This window comes from Martes martes, assembly GCF_963455335.1.
Source record: "Martes martes genome assembly, chromosome: 3".
Classification (NCBI taxonomy): Eukaryota; Metazoa; Chordata; class Mammalia; order Carnivora; family Mustelidae; genus Martes; species Martes martes.
Window position 1 is genome coordinate 101,516,970 of NC_137890.1, and position 16,014 is coordinate 101,532,983.

General features: G+C 39.2%; 1 protein-coding gene across 5 annotated transcripts in view; it reads left to right on the forward strand.

Annotated features, from left to right (window-relative positions):
• The first annotated feature begins 7,171 nt into the window (after positions 1 to 7,171).
• Positions 7,172 to 16,014, forward strand: part of ACMSD (aminocarboxymuconate semialdehyde decarboxylase) — a 98,511-nt gene continuing 89,668 nt past the window's right edge. For 3 of the 5 annotated variants that reach the window (XR_013966620.1, XM_080799787.1, XM_080799788.1), the window contains exons 1-2: positions 7,179 to 7,378; positions 15,122 to 15,166. Coding sequence is in view for 4 of the 5 variants with exons in the window: in XM_080799787.1 (XP_080655913.1) it covers positions 7,322 to 7,378; positions 15,122 to 15,166 (102 nt within the window). In the remaining variant the exon portion in view is untranslated. Of the gene's footprint in view, positions 7,379 to 15,121; positions 15,167 to 16,014 lie in introns of all 5 variants that reach the window. The other 2 variants (XM_080799786.1, XM_080799789.1) reach the window with 2 other exon arrangements.

The window sequence follows — 16,014 nt, forward strand, 5'->3', positions numbered from 1 at the left end:
GAAAACAAACACAGTCCCTGGCCCCATGATGTTTCCTCAAAAATTCATTAATTCAACAGTCCCTGGATGTAAACAAACTCAAATTCAAGTGCCGATGATTCAAACTAGCTCTTTTCCAATTAGCAAGAATTGATAAGAAAGAGAAAGAGATAAAGTGGTCTCTGGGTACTAAAAAACTAGAAGCCTGTGAAAAGGTAGTAGAAAGGGATTCTGGTAACTTTGAAGATGAACTTGAAATCATTCACAGCTTTGTCAGGACCATTCCTACTCATTCCCCCAGCTAATTCTTGCAGGGAGAGGTAGTCCCCTTTTGCATTTTGGAGATGGGTATTGGCAGAAGAGGCTTCATAGAGGAGGTGATGTTTTAGCTAAATGTTCAGTGACGGATAGATACACACTTGGCAGAAAGGACAGGTAAAAATTATTCCAAGCATTAGATGTCAACAAAGCCATATATAAAGCCCAAAAGGGAAATATATCATATTTGGGGAAGCACAAATATCTCCTGTGACTAGGGCACAGGGCACAGTAGCAAAGCACAGAGACAAAGGAGGTGGAGAAGTACCCACGGGGCCTTGTTTCCCATGCATGCTTGGACTTAGCAGTGAGAAACCATAAAAAGTGTTACATTGAAGGAGATGTGATTGTTTTGTGTTTTAGAAATATTATGCTGGTCAAGAGTCCTAAGGATGGATTACAGAGGGCCAAGATGCTACTAGTGGGCAATTAAACAATCCTGGAGAAAGATCTTGAGGGCCTCAAAGAAAGACTGGAGGGAAGAGAGCAAGGTTGAAAGATGCAATGGAATTAAAATAAAAAGACAGCGAGGGGCACCCAGATGGTGCAATAGACTCTTGGTTTTGGCTAAGGTCATGATCTTTACCTAAGGGTACTGGGAACAAGCTCCACATCAGGCTCTGTGCTCAGTGCAGAGTCTGTTTGAGATTCTCCCTCTCCCTCTGCTCCTCGCTCTCACACTCTCTTTCTCTCTCTCTCTTTAAAATAAATGGATAAATCTTAAAAAAAAAAAAAAAAACAACTTGGCAATTTATTGATTGCAAGGGTGGGGAAAAATTGGGGAAGAGGAGTGGTCCTTTCAACCAGTGGAGCTGCCCACCTTCAAATATAGTGTGGTCACCTTAACAGAAGGCACACCCTTATCCCATAGTCCTGGGTCACATAAACTCAGGTTCTTATATAATCTAAGAAAGGGGGAGCAAGTTCCCTCAAAATGACTAATATTGGACTTCCTGCCATGCTTTGCATAAGGCAGACTAAGAAGTAATTGGGTTAGGTGTCATGGTATAATTCATAGCTGATAGTTTTATATTACTAAAATTAATCCTTAAACAGTAACTCTCTATGAGATCAATTCTATTATCATCCCTATTTGACAGAGACCATGTAACTTTCTCAAGACCATTCAACTAATAAGCAGTAGTCAGGATTCAAAGCCTGGTATTTAAGCTGACTCATAGCCATCAGATGAGGGCCAGGAGAAAGGAGCTACACAGACTTAGTCTAAATCATTTTTTTTATTTTTATACAATCCAATACTGAATAATTTAAGGATCTCTTGCCTTTTTCCACAAAGGAATGCCAGTATAAATGAGTATAAAGCTCATCTGATTTATAATTCATTTTCTTAAATGTGGAGATGAGATCTTATATAATTTTCCTTTTTTGTTGTCACTTCCCTCATTACTGAAGTGATAAATGAAAGGATCAAGGACCCTAAAACCTCCTGCCCATTTAGCTAAAAAATGTACTTGTTTTTATAAGCAAAAATAAAAGCATTGCTCTCTTCTTCTGTTATAGGTACACTGAATGCACAGAACTCATCAGATGTCGTTACATATGCATCATTTTAAATCTCCCACTTTCCCTTTAATACTGTTTGGTGAAAGCTGTCCTCCTCCTCCCTCTGGATTAAAACCTACATAGCCTCTGTGATATTTCTACTCACTTCTATATAATAAAAATTCCTAAGCTCATTTTAAAATTACAAACCCAATCTCAGTTGAAAAACTAAAAAAACACCCACATAAATATATTAATAATCTCTTCAATCCTCATTGAAAGGTGAGGCTTCTCCCCCCTGAAGGTGGGCACATGATTTTTTCTTCTCCTTTTCCAACTGGCAATTCTTCTCCTCCTTGAGCTTGATCTCCTTCTCTGGGAGGACCAAAGCAGGGAGAGAGAAGAAATCTTAGGATTTTAGGACAAATGCTAATTAAATGACCCTGTGGTAAAATAGCTTTGAGCTCTGTGGACAGGCTGGAGCTTAAAATGCTCTTTCTCTTTCTCTCATGACATGCTTCTGAGGTTCTTTAGTGGCATCCCAGCATTGGGGCCTTCCTCTGCAGCTTCCTGTAGGTAATTTTTATCTGACTTATCAATAATTGAAGACATATGTTGGTAAATTTTTCAAATTTATATATTTGGAATATGCATTGTGTGCATTACATACTTTGAGGCAATCTGGTATGCCAAATTTAGAATTATTATGGCTTTGTACTTAGCTGAACCTTTTTATTACTATAGTGATCCTTCTTTGCCTTAACAATGCTTTTTGTATTGTGGTCTCTTTCATTTGAACTAATGTGAAGTGCTTATGAAAGACGTGGCTATCATGGCTTTCTTTTGGTTAGAATTTGCTTCTTCTATTTTCTACTTCCTTTCTACTTTCAAACTGTCTCTATCCTTAGAGTTTAAACATGTTTCTAATAAACAACATTTAGCTGGATGTGGTTATTTCTGTCATTTTATTGTGTGCTTTCTATTTGCCTACTTTTTCTGTTTCTTTTTTCCTCTCTATTGCCTTCTTTTAGATTGATTTTTTTTTCTTATTCCAGTTTCCACTTAACAGGATTGAAAGTTATATACTCTGTGTATATTCTTTTAGTAGCTACTCTGAGAATTTTACCATGCCCAATTGTGGGCATGAATAATGCTGAATAAGGCTGAATAATGCTCCCCACTCAAGGATTTCCATGTCCTATTCCCAAAACTTGTGAAAATATTAATTAAATTTTTAAAAGGACTTTGAAAACGTGATGTTATGGATTTTGAGAAGGGAAAATTATCCTGGGTTATCTGGTGGGTCCAATGTAGTTACACAAATCTTTACAAGAGAGAGATGGTAGGGTTAGAGTTTAAAAAAAAGGGGGGGCTGTATGATGACAGAATGGAGAGAAAGACTGCAAGATACTATACGGCTGGCTTGGGGGACGGAGAATGGAGTCTATGCCAAGGATGCAGACAGAGTCTAGAAGGCAGAAAAAGCAAGGAAACAGATTCTTCTCTAGAGCTTTCAGCAGGAATACAGACTGCTGACCCATTTAGACTTCTGACCGCCAAAACAGTAAGAGAATAAACTTGTATTGGTTTAAACCACAAAGGATGTAGTCTTTGTTATAGCAGCAATTGAAAACAAATACAGATTTTGGCACCCAGAAGTAGGGTGCTGCTATAACAAATACAAAAAAATGTGAAAGTGGCTTTGGAATTGAGTAATGAGTAGAGGCTGGAAGAACTTTGAGGTGTATGACAGAAAAAATCCTAGATTCCCTTGAACAGACTGTTAATAGACATGTGGATGCAAATGACTCTGCCAGCGAGGGCTCAGAAGGAAATGAGGAGCATGGCAGAGAAAGCCTACATTGTCTCAGAGAATACCTAAATCATCATGAATAAATCATTAATAGAAATATGGTGAGGGCTCTGATATGGACCCTCAACTCTATGGTCAAATCTTCGACAAAGCAGGAAAAAATACCCAGTGAAAAAAGACAGTCCCTTCAATAAATGGTGCTGGAAAAATTGGACACCTATGTATAGAAGAGTGAAACTCAACCATTCTCTTACACCATACACAAAGATAAACTCAAAATGGATGAAAGATCTCCATGTGAGACAGAAATCCATCAAAATCCTAGAGGAGAACACAGGCAGCAACCTCTTCGACCTCAGCCACAGCAACTTCTTCCTAGGAACATAGCCAAAGGCAAGGGAAGCAAGGGCAAAAATGAACTATTGGGACTTCATCAAGATCAAAAGCTTTTGAACAGCAAAGGAAACAGTTAACAAAACTAAAAGACAACTGACAGAATGGGAGAAGATATTTGCAAATGACATATCAGATAAAGGGCTAGTATCCAAAATCTATAAAGAGCTTATCAAACTTAACACCCAAAGAACAAATAATCCAATCAAGAAATGGGCAGAGGACATGAACAGACATTTCTGCAATGAAGACATCCAGATGGCCAACAGACACATGAAAAAATGCTCCACATCACTCGGCATCAGGGAAATACAAATCAAAACCATAATGAGATACCACCTCACACCAGTCAGAATGGCTAAAATTAACAAGTCAGGAAATGACAGATGCTGGCGAGGATGCAGAGAAAGGGGAACCCTCTTACACTGTTGGTGGGAATGCAAGCTGGTGTAACAACTCTGGAAAACAGCATGGAGGTTCCTCAAAAAGTTGAAAATAGAGTTACCTTACAACCCAGCAATTGAACTACTGGGTATTTACCCTAAAGAAACAAACATAGTGATCCGAAGGGGCACGTGGACCCGAATGTTTATAGCAGCAATGTCCACAATAGCCAAACTATGGAAAGAACCCAGATGCCCAGATGTTCATCAACAGATGAATGGATAAAGAAGATGTGATATATATATATACACACACACACACACACACACATACACACAATGGAATACTATGCAGCCATCAAAAGAAATGAAATCTTGCCATTTGCGACAAAGTGGATGGAACTAGAGGGTATTATGCTTAGCGAAATAAGTCAATTAGAGAAAGACAACTACCATATGATCTCCCTGATATGAGGAAGTGGAGATGCAATGTGGGGGTTTGGGGAGTAGGAAAAGAATAAATGAAACAATATGGGATCTGGAGGGAGACAAACCATAAGAGACTCTTACTGTCACAAAACAAACTGAGGGTGATGGGGGGAGGGGGGTAGGGAGAGGGTGGTGGGGTTATGGACATTGGGGAGGGTACATGATATGGTGAGTGCTGTAAAGTGCGTAAACCTGGCGATTCACAGACCTGTACCCCTGGGGCTAATAATACATTATATGTTTATTAAAAAATTAAAAAAATTTTAAAAATTAAAAAAAAAAAGAAAGAATGAATACCCAACTTTTGTATCAACATGGATGGGACTGGAAGAGATTATGCTGAGTGAAATAAGTCAAGCAAAGAGAGTCAATTATCATATGGTTTTGCTTACTTGTGGAGAATAAGAAATAACATGGAGGATATGGGGAGATGGAGAGGAGGAGGGAGTTGGGGGAAATTGGAGGGGAAGATGAACCATGAGAGACTATGGACTCTAAAAATCAATCTGAGGATTTTGGAGGGGTGGGGGATGGGAGGTTGGGTGATCCTGGTGGTGGGTATTATGGAGGGCACGTATTGCATGGAGCACTGGGTGTGGTGCATAAACAATGAATTCTGGAACACTGAAAAGAAATTTTAAAAATAAATAAAATTTTAAAAAAATTCTAGTTAAATGAAGGGGTCTCAGTTTTATACTAGCCCATGGTATGATCTCCTACTCCTCTGAGATATAAATCCTCAAAGCTCTAGAATTCTGAGTCTACACTGCCTGGGCTCAAATTTTGTTTCTACCACTCACTCCAGGGTTTCTTTCTGTGACCATGGACAAGTTACCTAACTTCTGTGTGCTTCAGTTTCCTCTTTTATGAAGTGGAGATTAGAAATAATTCCTCTCCCATAGGATTGTTATAAGGAATAAATTAATTGATATGACTAAAATGCTTGGAACAGTGCCTGAGCCACAGAAAGTGCTCCAAAAGTACTTACACTTACTTTGGATATTGGCATGTACCCCCATGTTGACTGAAGGGTCACTTATTCCGTTTTAGCTCGGTGAACTTTTTTAAGTGATCTTGAGGATTTGCTTTATTTTCTTTCAAGCTGAGCAGCATTTAAAAGAACGTTAGTTATAATTTACCCAGAATCTAGTTGAAAAGAATGTTGGTTGCATTTTTCCAGAATCTAGTTAAATAGCCTAGTAGGAAGGCTTTTTTGATGACTTAGTCCCTATGCTGTGGAGACTGAGATGAAGGGATCATCCCAAAGCAGTTTCAAGGCTGCACCAGGGACCTCAGGTCCTTGAACATTTTAAGCTTTCCAGGAATGGGAAAGAGTTAACATAGAATAACAAAGGGCTGTTTTGTTCTAGGCTTTCTTTAGAGGCATGACCAATAGCCCCACTTTACGCTCCAGTGGAAGACCTCCCCAAAGGGCTCTGAGAACTCTCAGTGGAATGGTTTCTTTCTTTTTACCCCTGCACTTAAGCTGTGTACAGTTATCTATTACAACATACGCATAATTTTACCTCATTCAGCCTTAATAAATATTAAATGCAAGAATAAATGAAAGAAAAAGGCAATGGAAAAAATAACATATATGAAGAATAGACTTTTTCTCTGACTTAAAAGTAAAGGTGAAACTTCCCCCACAACTTTTCAACATGCTAAATTTTCATGAACAAGCCAATTAATCAATATTGTTTAAAGACATCAAGGTAAATTACTGAATGAAAAGCAAAAGTATTAAAATTGGTTCCTTCTGGGGAGGTAATGATAAGGTGAGTCAGTGATTACTGCTCTTTAACAACACTTTGTACTATTTGATTTTTAACCGTGTTCTACTTGATTTTTTACTGTATCTTTTTTTTTAAAGATTTATTTACTTGAGAGAGTGTGTGTGTGTGCATGAGCAGGAGGAGCAGAGGAAAAGGGAGAGAGAATCTCAAACATGCTGAGTGCAGAGCCCCATGCAGGGCTCAGTCCCATGACCATGAGATCACTACCTAAGCAAAATCCAAAAGTTGAACAATCAACCAGCCACACCACCCAGGCACTCCAGATTTTTCCTATGTATATCTTGAAAAAAAAATAAATATTTAAAAGCAAAGATTAACCAATTTTGGACCTGCTGTAACTCAAAAACACCCAGTAGTACATCTGACCTCGTGAGGTTTAGTAGAGTCTTTTATTTTATTTTTTAATTTAGTGCCCAGAGTCCCAATTACCAAAGAGTTGTTGATCCAAAGCCAAGTTGACAAATAAACAGAATTCTGAACTTTAATAAGGCACTTCCAGTGGACTTAGATTGAGCTGAATAAGCTTACTGACTGGTACCAGAAAGTAGCTGTAAAGAGACTCTGTAAATCAATTAACTCCATGGTTTTTATGGAGATCGCTTGATACCAAAACTTCTTTCTTTGTATGCTTCTCTGATCCTGTGAAGATGAAAATTGACATCCATAGCCATATTCTACCAAAAGAATGGCCAGATCTAAAAAAGGTAATGGTGATTAATCTGCTGAATTATTCCTGGATCTTTTGGAGGGTTTCTCATTGCTTCTACTACAGATCTGTTTATTCTTTGGGGAATTAGATGTTAAGTTTCTCTGCTCTAGGGGTGATTTAAAATTACTTGGTAGCTCTGATTTCCCAGTTTTTTAAAGATTAGCTTTATATTTATTTTCAAAGAACATTGATCAAAGAAGTAAGTGCCTTCTCAAAATCCCCTTTTCTCCTCAAATGAAGCATTCTTAAAATTTCTGGGCAATTTAAGTCAGGCAGTTTTACTTCCATTTAAATCACATATTCAGCTGCTGGGAAGATACGTGCCAACTACAGAATTTAAAGTTACAGTTTCAAGTAAAAGACTATTAAAAAATGGAATATGATAGGCTTCCAAGACTTCTAAAACACATCTCCTTTCCAAAATGTTTAAAATAAGTTTTAGAAGCACTAAGAGATAGCTTTGTGGAATTTTTTTAAAGTCTATTTTAGGACACTGTCTGAAACCTTTCCTTTTGATGTTCTTTAAGCTGTAAATCCTTGTTATGAACTAGAGAGTAGGAACATCAAAAAACCCTAGAGAAAATGACATGAAGCCTTTGTACAATGAGTGTCTCTTTCTCTGTTTCTCAAAAGAGGGAAATTTCCTTTTGTCATTAAGAACTTTTGAATGAATACTAAAAGAAGGAGGTGGGGAACATGAAGAAATTTATAACTGGTTTGAGCTTTATTCAGGCTAAGTATCAGGTTTTACCCAATCTTCTCTCTAGTATTTTCATGCCACTAATAATGTTTCATCTTTTTTATCCCAAGTGAGGAAAAATGAATTAACACAACTCTAATTAAAATATGGTTTATTTAAAAAAATAAAATAAAATACGGTTTATTGTGCAAGAAAGTGAAACTGTTTTCTTTTCATAAATGTCTCCCAGAAGAATATTCATCTTGTTTCTTTCTCCATTGGTACTTTAGGTAAGGTGAATAGTAGACATTGTAGTTTGAAAAATACATATGATGCTGAACCATCTTAAAAGTGTTTCCTGTTGTAGCAGGTAGTAAAAACTAACTGCACCAACTAAGCCCTGCAGGAGTCTAAGGGCCTACATGGGACATTGCTACTCTAAATGTTATTGTACTCATCATGTTTTATTAAAGTGTAAACCCCACTTTACGAGGTTAGTGATGAAGACCCAGAGCAGCCTAAAAATGTGCCTCTTCTTTGCTAAAGGGAGAAAACTTTCTACCTAGTATCTACCTAGTGTCACAACTCCACCTCCCATCGTCTGCCTCCCAACCCAGAAGCCTGCCTCCAGTTTGAGCAGAGAAGTTGTCACCAAGAGCTGACAATTTCTAGGTGCCCCCACCCAATGCAGGGCCCTGAAGGCATTGTTGAAACTGGTTAGGAAGCTGAAAGATGCAGAGATTAGGGAGGCTATAACCATAAATATGTGCCCTGGAGACTTCCCAACCACATGCTCTGCTGGCTCTTTTTGCCCCTTCTCCTTTTTTTTTTTTTAAAGATTTATTTATTTATTTGAGGCAGGGAAGGGGCAGCAGGAGATGAGAGAGAGTCTCAAGCAGATTCCACACTGAGTGTGGAGCCTGATGAGGAGCTTGATCTCACAACTCTGAGATCACGACCTGAGCTGAAACCAAGAATCAGACACTTAAGTGAATGAGCCATCCAGGCACCCCCTTCCCTTCTCCTTCTTAACCTCTAGCTGTTGCTAGAGGGGAGGGGCATTCAGTTCATGTCCCAATAAACCAGGGTTCTACCTAGTAGTCTCACTTGCTGCAGATGACTGATAAGCTTAATAATATTGATGATATAATGATAGTAATAATAATAATTATACTCCTAAACTGCCAGGGAGCAAGATACATATATATTAGATTCACATAAAAATCATGTAAATTGCAGATAGGATTTATATTATTAACCTTGCTGGACCAATGAGTGCCCAAGACACAGAAAGGAGCCTCTAATCCCAGAGCTATGTGGGACCATGGTGGCCCCTCTACAGCATTACCACTGCAACCACCTTGATAGAGCTGGCGCAGGAGACTATCACTGCGATGAGGGATGTCTCTGCTTCCCTCTGTCCCCCACTGTCTCCCTCCACACCAGCCTGTTTCCCAACTCCCCACATTCATGAAAACCCACTGGAACCTGACTTCTACCCACAGGTCAAGTAAGTGGATTTGTTATGTGGTAAAGTTTTCATTTGATTGCAGGCAAACCAGTGATGGAAAAAAAAAAAAAAACCAGCTGAAAAACAGTTTGTTTTCAAACTGGGAGTGAGATAAACATGGGAGTCTTCTTCCCCTCACCCCATTACCAGTTCATATAGCCAGAGTAATGTAAGCATTAAAGTGACCTGAGTCCTTGGTGTTCATATAGTTCAGTAATTGCAGCATATTTTCCTTTACCTTCAAATTGTTTCTCAAGGGGTAAAATATTATTTCAAAACATCAATCTCTGATCTTTTCTCACCATTTTTCCAAACTTTCCAATAAAAGAATAAGAAGGAGAAGCCAGTACTAGTTTTGTTTCAGAAGATGAAGTCCCATTGGAAGAACTAACATGTTTTCCAACCTGCCTTTCCTTATTAAACATTAATGAACACACCTCAATAACCTTGACCTCCTAATGCAGTGAAGAAACAGATAAGTAGAATCAAAACGCCTGGGTTGATATTTAACTAATGATTATTAACAACTGGGATCTGAGAAATCTTTTCATTTTCACTTGCTAATAACGATTTTACTCAGACTTACAGTTAAGATCCTTAGGGGGAAAAATCTATCTCAGGTGTAAAGAGCAGATGCAGGGAGCACTTGATTAAATTGTGTTTCTGATGCATCAGGACCCCCACTCTCTGCTATCAGAAAGAGGAGGATGGTGGCCCAAGGAACCATGGTGAATATTGTTTCAGGTTGATCCATGATGAGATTATTCATAACAACAATGATGATAATAAGGTCTTGGCTCTTTCCTTCAGTAAGAATTTACAGACCACCTACTATGTCCCCAATAGTAAGATTTGCAAAGATTCTTCCAGTTTTAAATGGGTTTGAAAAATTCTGGCCTTTAATAAATATATATTTACATATTTTTTCATTAGCAATGATTTAACTGTACTTGATCACTGTCAAATTTTAGGAGACAAAATTCCAGACATAATCTGACTTTTAAGCAACCCCTCTGAGGAAATAGATATCTGGTTTCATCATACAGGAAGTTCCTTATTCACCTCATGAAGTGTGAGGTCCCCAAGACATTAAAAATGCCATTCAGTTCATCTACATCTAATCGATATAAATCTATTTCGGAAACATATCTCTTGTATGTAGAACTGAATTCCCTGGAATTTTTTAGTTTGTTTTTTATTGTCTTGACCTTAAATACCTATGGCCATTGTCAGTCAAATATTTTCAGACTGTAAATGCCTCTTGGCATATGTTCTCACCAAAACTATCTTCAAGGTCATAAATTTCAGACCCCAGGCTTGATTCAACCTAGGATGACAGCTGCAGAACTATGTAGAATCCAGACTTGCAGCAGTTGCCCTAAATAAGTTAGGCCTTTCCAGGGGGGTTAGAAGAAACACAAAGTGGTCAAATTTTGTGCTTTCCAAGGAAAAGGAAGGAGGAACACAGGGTGACAAAAGCTCCTTCTTTCAGAGCACTCATTAATGTCTGGAGCTAGGGTATGCCTTCTTCCACCACCTAAGGATAAAATAGGCTGCCACCACTATGCTACGTCTAATGCCACCCCTGGCTGCCACCACCACCGCCACCAAGCTTACTAACATCACCACTACCACCTCACAACCTCTACCATTGCCACCGCCACTGCCATCCCTACAAATACCACAACCATCACTATCACCCCCACTACCTCCACCATTACCAATGCCACTGTCATCATCATCATAATGATTGTTAGCATTGATGAGGCCCTTTCTATAAGCCAGTAGCTCTCTATGAATTTTATCTCAATTAAATTCCTATAAAATGCTATGTTACAGCTAAGTATGAAGCACAAAATGTAGCCTCCACTTTACACATAAGGAAAGAGTGACTTTGAGATGCTAAGTTACTCCAACAAAATCCAGAATCTTGTAAGTGGTTGGTCAGATGTGACAAGGTCCCTTTGTTCTGCCTCCGCCTGCCTCTCTGCCCTTCCTACAAGGGAATATATCTTTAACCTGCTAACTTATGGGTTAAAGTTCCTTAGAAAATTAAGAATAAGTAAGAAAGACAGAGAGGAAAGAAAGAATAGAGAAGGAAACAAGGAAACAAAACCTTTTCTTCTACAGTAAAGTAAAGTTTCAGTGACAATTTTCCAATTCAAGAGAAAGTTTATTGACTTTAAAATGTAACTGGTTGAGGCCATATGCCACCTCCTCCACCAATATAAATCTCTCATCATCTTTATCCAGGAGAAGATGGAGGTGGAGAGCACGAGGTTATTAAATGCATGAAAGGAGAAGAGTGGGGTGGTGGGATACAAAAGAGAGACTTGGTACAAAGAAGAGAATCCAGGCCCCCTGATGGACAGTTTCCTTTGCATGCCCAGGCTACTACTCCAGGTCCTATGATGTCATTTAGGAAGGGGGCAGGTAGATTTTCAGAGCTAATATGATTATTTGGAAGTAGAACTCAAGAACAGACCTTGTGTCAAGGTAGAACAAGGCTGGTACAGAATTTACAAAATCTTAAATCTCTCTTGGGGTGGCCCCAGTCACAGACACAGAGACATACAAACAGCCCTGTGCTGCAGGCCCAGACCTCCCCTCTCAGTCTGGAGGTGAGAGGGCAGCTAGGAAGAGAAACCTGCCAAGGACTGACTCCCTCGAGACAACTTCCCTATAACATGTGGGGTGGTGGGATACAAAAGAGAGACTTGGTACAAAGAAGAGAATCCAGGCCCCCTGATGGACAGTTTCCTTTGCATGCCCAGGCTACTACTCCAGGTCCTATGATGTCATTTAGGAAGGGGGCAGGTAGATTTTCAGAGCTAATATGATTATTTGGAAGTAGAACTCAAGAACAGACCTTGTGTCAAGGTAGAACAAGGCTGGTACAGAATTTACAAAATCTTAAATCTCTCTTGGGGTGGCCCCAGTCACAGACACAGAGACATACAAACAGCCCTGTGCTGCAGGCCCAGACCTCCCCTCTCAGTCTGGAGGTGAGAGGGCAGCTAGGAAGAGAAACCTGCCAAGGACTGACTCCCTCGAGACAACTTCCCTATAACATGACATGAAAACAAATCACTGTTAGCTGGTTTCATCCAATTATAATAAGCAAGAAGTTGAGCTGATAGTCAGCTTCTCTACCCAACACTACTGACAATTGCTGTTGATAAGCTCTTCACATCACTGTTTCCAGCCCCCACATCTTCCCTTCTTCCATCACACTGTGGGAGTCACTGTTCTGAAACCAGGAAATGCTGAACATTGAAAGTTCCTCTCCAATCTGACCCCAGACTATCTTTTCAATCTCCCTCCATAGATACCACCCAACTCAAGTTGGTGGCCCATAACCTCCTCCAGGCTCCCAGAGAGTTTGTGTGTTACTCTGCCACAGCACGTCTCACACACCATTACCCTTCAATACTTGCCAGCCCACCCCCACATGTTCAAGACTGGAAGTGTCCTTCATTTTCTCTGCCCTAATAAGGCTGGTCAGGGGCGGGATTCTCTGAGAGTTTGAAGAATGAATGAACAAAATGAGATTTGAAAACCTCTAGTTATGTGAGTCATATATACCTATGTTCTCAGGCAGACTTTGAAAATTTTTTATTCATGATCTCAAGAAGAAATCTATTTTATATTGTGACTCAGTTCATTCATATATATAATGGAAAAGTCTAATGAAACTAATAACACATGGGAAACATTCTAATATATTATTCTATTCTATTCTATTCTATTTTGTTCTATTCTCTTCCACTCTGCTTCATTCCATTCCTATTTTAACATGGGTTTTTCAAGAAGCAGACCCTGAAACAAAGATTCAAATGCAAGTAGTTTACTTTGGAGGTGATCTCAGAAACACCAGGAGAGAAGAGAAATGAGACAGGGAAAGCAAGTCAGCCAATAAAAGTGTAGAATGTGTGCCTCATCTCAGACTTATCATGCCCAAGTGGTGGGGAAACCAGGGTATTCAGTGTATATAAATACAGGCACCCTCAGTCATTGGTTGAGGGATTTGGAGGCAGGTGGCCAGGAACGGGGACATTAATTTCCTGAGATTTCTGACCTTCTAGAAGGACCACATCAAAGCTGGCTTCAGTAGGAATAGGGAAGTCCTTGTCAAAGAAATGCAGGGGCTGGCAGGTGAAGGAGGGCTGGTGTGTTCAGGAGTGTTAAGGAGAGGGAAGATAAGTAGAAAGCTGGCAGCATTCATTACATAAATTATCTTGGCTTTTAGGATGTCTGGGTCACCATCCACTAAACTGATTTCATGATCTACTAATGAGCAACCCATGGTTTGAAGAGCAGTGTTAGCATTCTAAGATGGTATTTCCCAGAGAGTAGACCTTACCGTCCACATACTTCTGGTGGTCTGTGAAATGATTTTAGATGGTACATGAACATGCATTTTTTAATGTTAATCCTCATTTAAAATTGCAAACTAGTGTCTGATATCTGGTGCAGAACACATAAACAACTCTCAAAACTCAATAATAAGAAGACAAATAACCCAGTTAAGAAAAAAAAAATACTAGACAAAAATGTTCACAGATATTTCACCAAAGAAAATATGGCAAATGAGTATTTGAAAAGCTGTTCTAGTTATTAGAGAAATACAAATAAGACCACAATGGTATAACACTACACACCTACTGAAGTGGCTAAATTAAGAAAACTGACAATACCACATGCAGGTGAGGGTATGGAGCAACTGGAATTCTCATACTTTTTTGCTGGGCATGCAGACTGCTACAGCCACTTTAGCCACATTTTCTAAGTGGCAGTTTCTCATGAAGCAATTCTGCTCCTGGATATTTACCTAAGAAAAATTAAAATATATTTCTACACAAAGAACTGTCTTCAAATGCTTATAGCAACTTATTCATAATAGCAGATAATTAGAAAAACAAAATGTCTACCAAGTGTCCCTAGAATGGGATACTACTCATCACTAAGAAAGGACTGAACTACTGAGACATTCAACAACATGGATGGATCTCAACTATATTACTAAATGAAAACAAATCCACTCATAAAGGATGTATAATGTATGGTTTAACGTATGGAAAAGTCAAACTTAAAAACTGAGAAATCAAACCAGTGTCTGTAAGAGGCTGAGGACAAGAATGAGTCAAGTGTTGACTGTAAAGGAGCATGATATTATATTTCAGGGTGATGAAAGACTCTATTTTCATTTTGATTGCAATGTGGGATTGCATAGAATATACACTTACAAAGATCTAATTTTACCATATGTAAATTATACCTCAACAAACCCAACTTAAAAAAAAAATTGCAACCTAGGTAAAATGAGCACTTCTATGACATAGAATTTTCCTCTGGAATAAATATATTTGAGGAAAAAAAGTAAATTGATTTAACTATCAACAAAGTATGTGATACATGGATGTGCAGGGAGAAAAAAGGAAGGTGATGCCTGGTAGGATGGAACTCAGGATCTTTTGCCCCAGAGATGCTCCTTTATTGCAGTCCTTCCTGTTTTGTTCTCCCACTCTAACTGTGCTTCTCCCCCACAGAGATTTGGCTACGGAGGCTGGGTGCAGCTCCAACACCACAGCAAGGTGAGTTTCTGCCAAATTGTGAATGTGCTTTAGACAGGGACATCCTGAGCCTGAGATGTTCTTGCAGGTGGGCCTCCAGGGAGCTCAACTCATGTCCTCTTATTGACTTTGTAATAAGCAAGGGAGCAGTACTGAGTTTCTCAAAATTACTAGGAAAAATGAGGGTGACTTCAAAGAGCTGTATTTAAGAAGATAAAATTGCAATTTGAGAAGCCATTAAGAAATCTTTTTTTTTCCTACCCTAGAACCAATTTTAGCATTTATTGTTCTGCCTCAAGAAAGTGACCTGGGCTCTTTCCACAGGTTATTACAGTATATTAATGCCAACCAAATAAATGGCACAGTCTAGGTTTGTGCACAAGCTGGAGAAATTAAACACTGAAGACAAAGAGGAGAAAAAGCCACTTTTATTAAAGGTTGAGTCTGGTAAGAGGAAAAGCAAGAGGAGGAAAGCCTGGGGCAAAGCATTCTGTAAGTAATGAGGCCTGTGCATGAGCTGAAGTCTAGAGCTACACAGAGGCATCTCATGCTCTGTCAGAGGCATCTCACGCTCTCATGGAGTTCAGGTCACATTCCTGAGCTTCCAGCTAAATGTAGACAGACCATGGAGGCACACCCTAGAGGACTCATGGTCTGGGAAAGCACAGTTACCATGCGTAGGGGTAACTTGGAAGAAATGTAAATTTGGGGGTCTTACCCCAGACCTGCCATCTCAAGAATTCTGAGGGTCAGGCCAGCAATCTGTGTTTTGACAAGCCTCTGGTGATTCTGACATTCACTCAAATCTGAGAACCTTGGGGTCATACATTCATTTACCCACTTATTGATTTATATTAACACCTATTTTG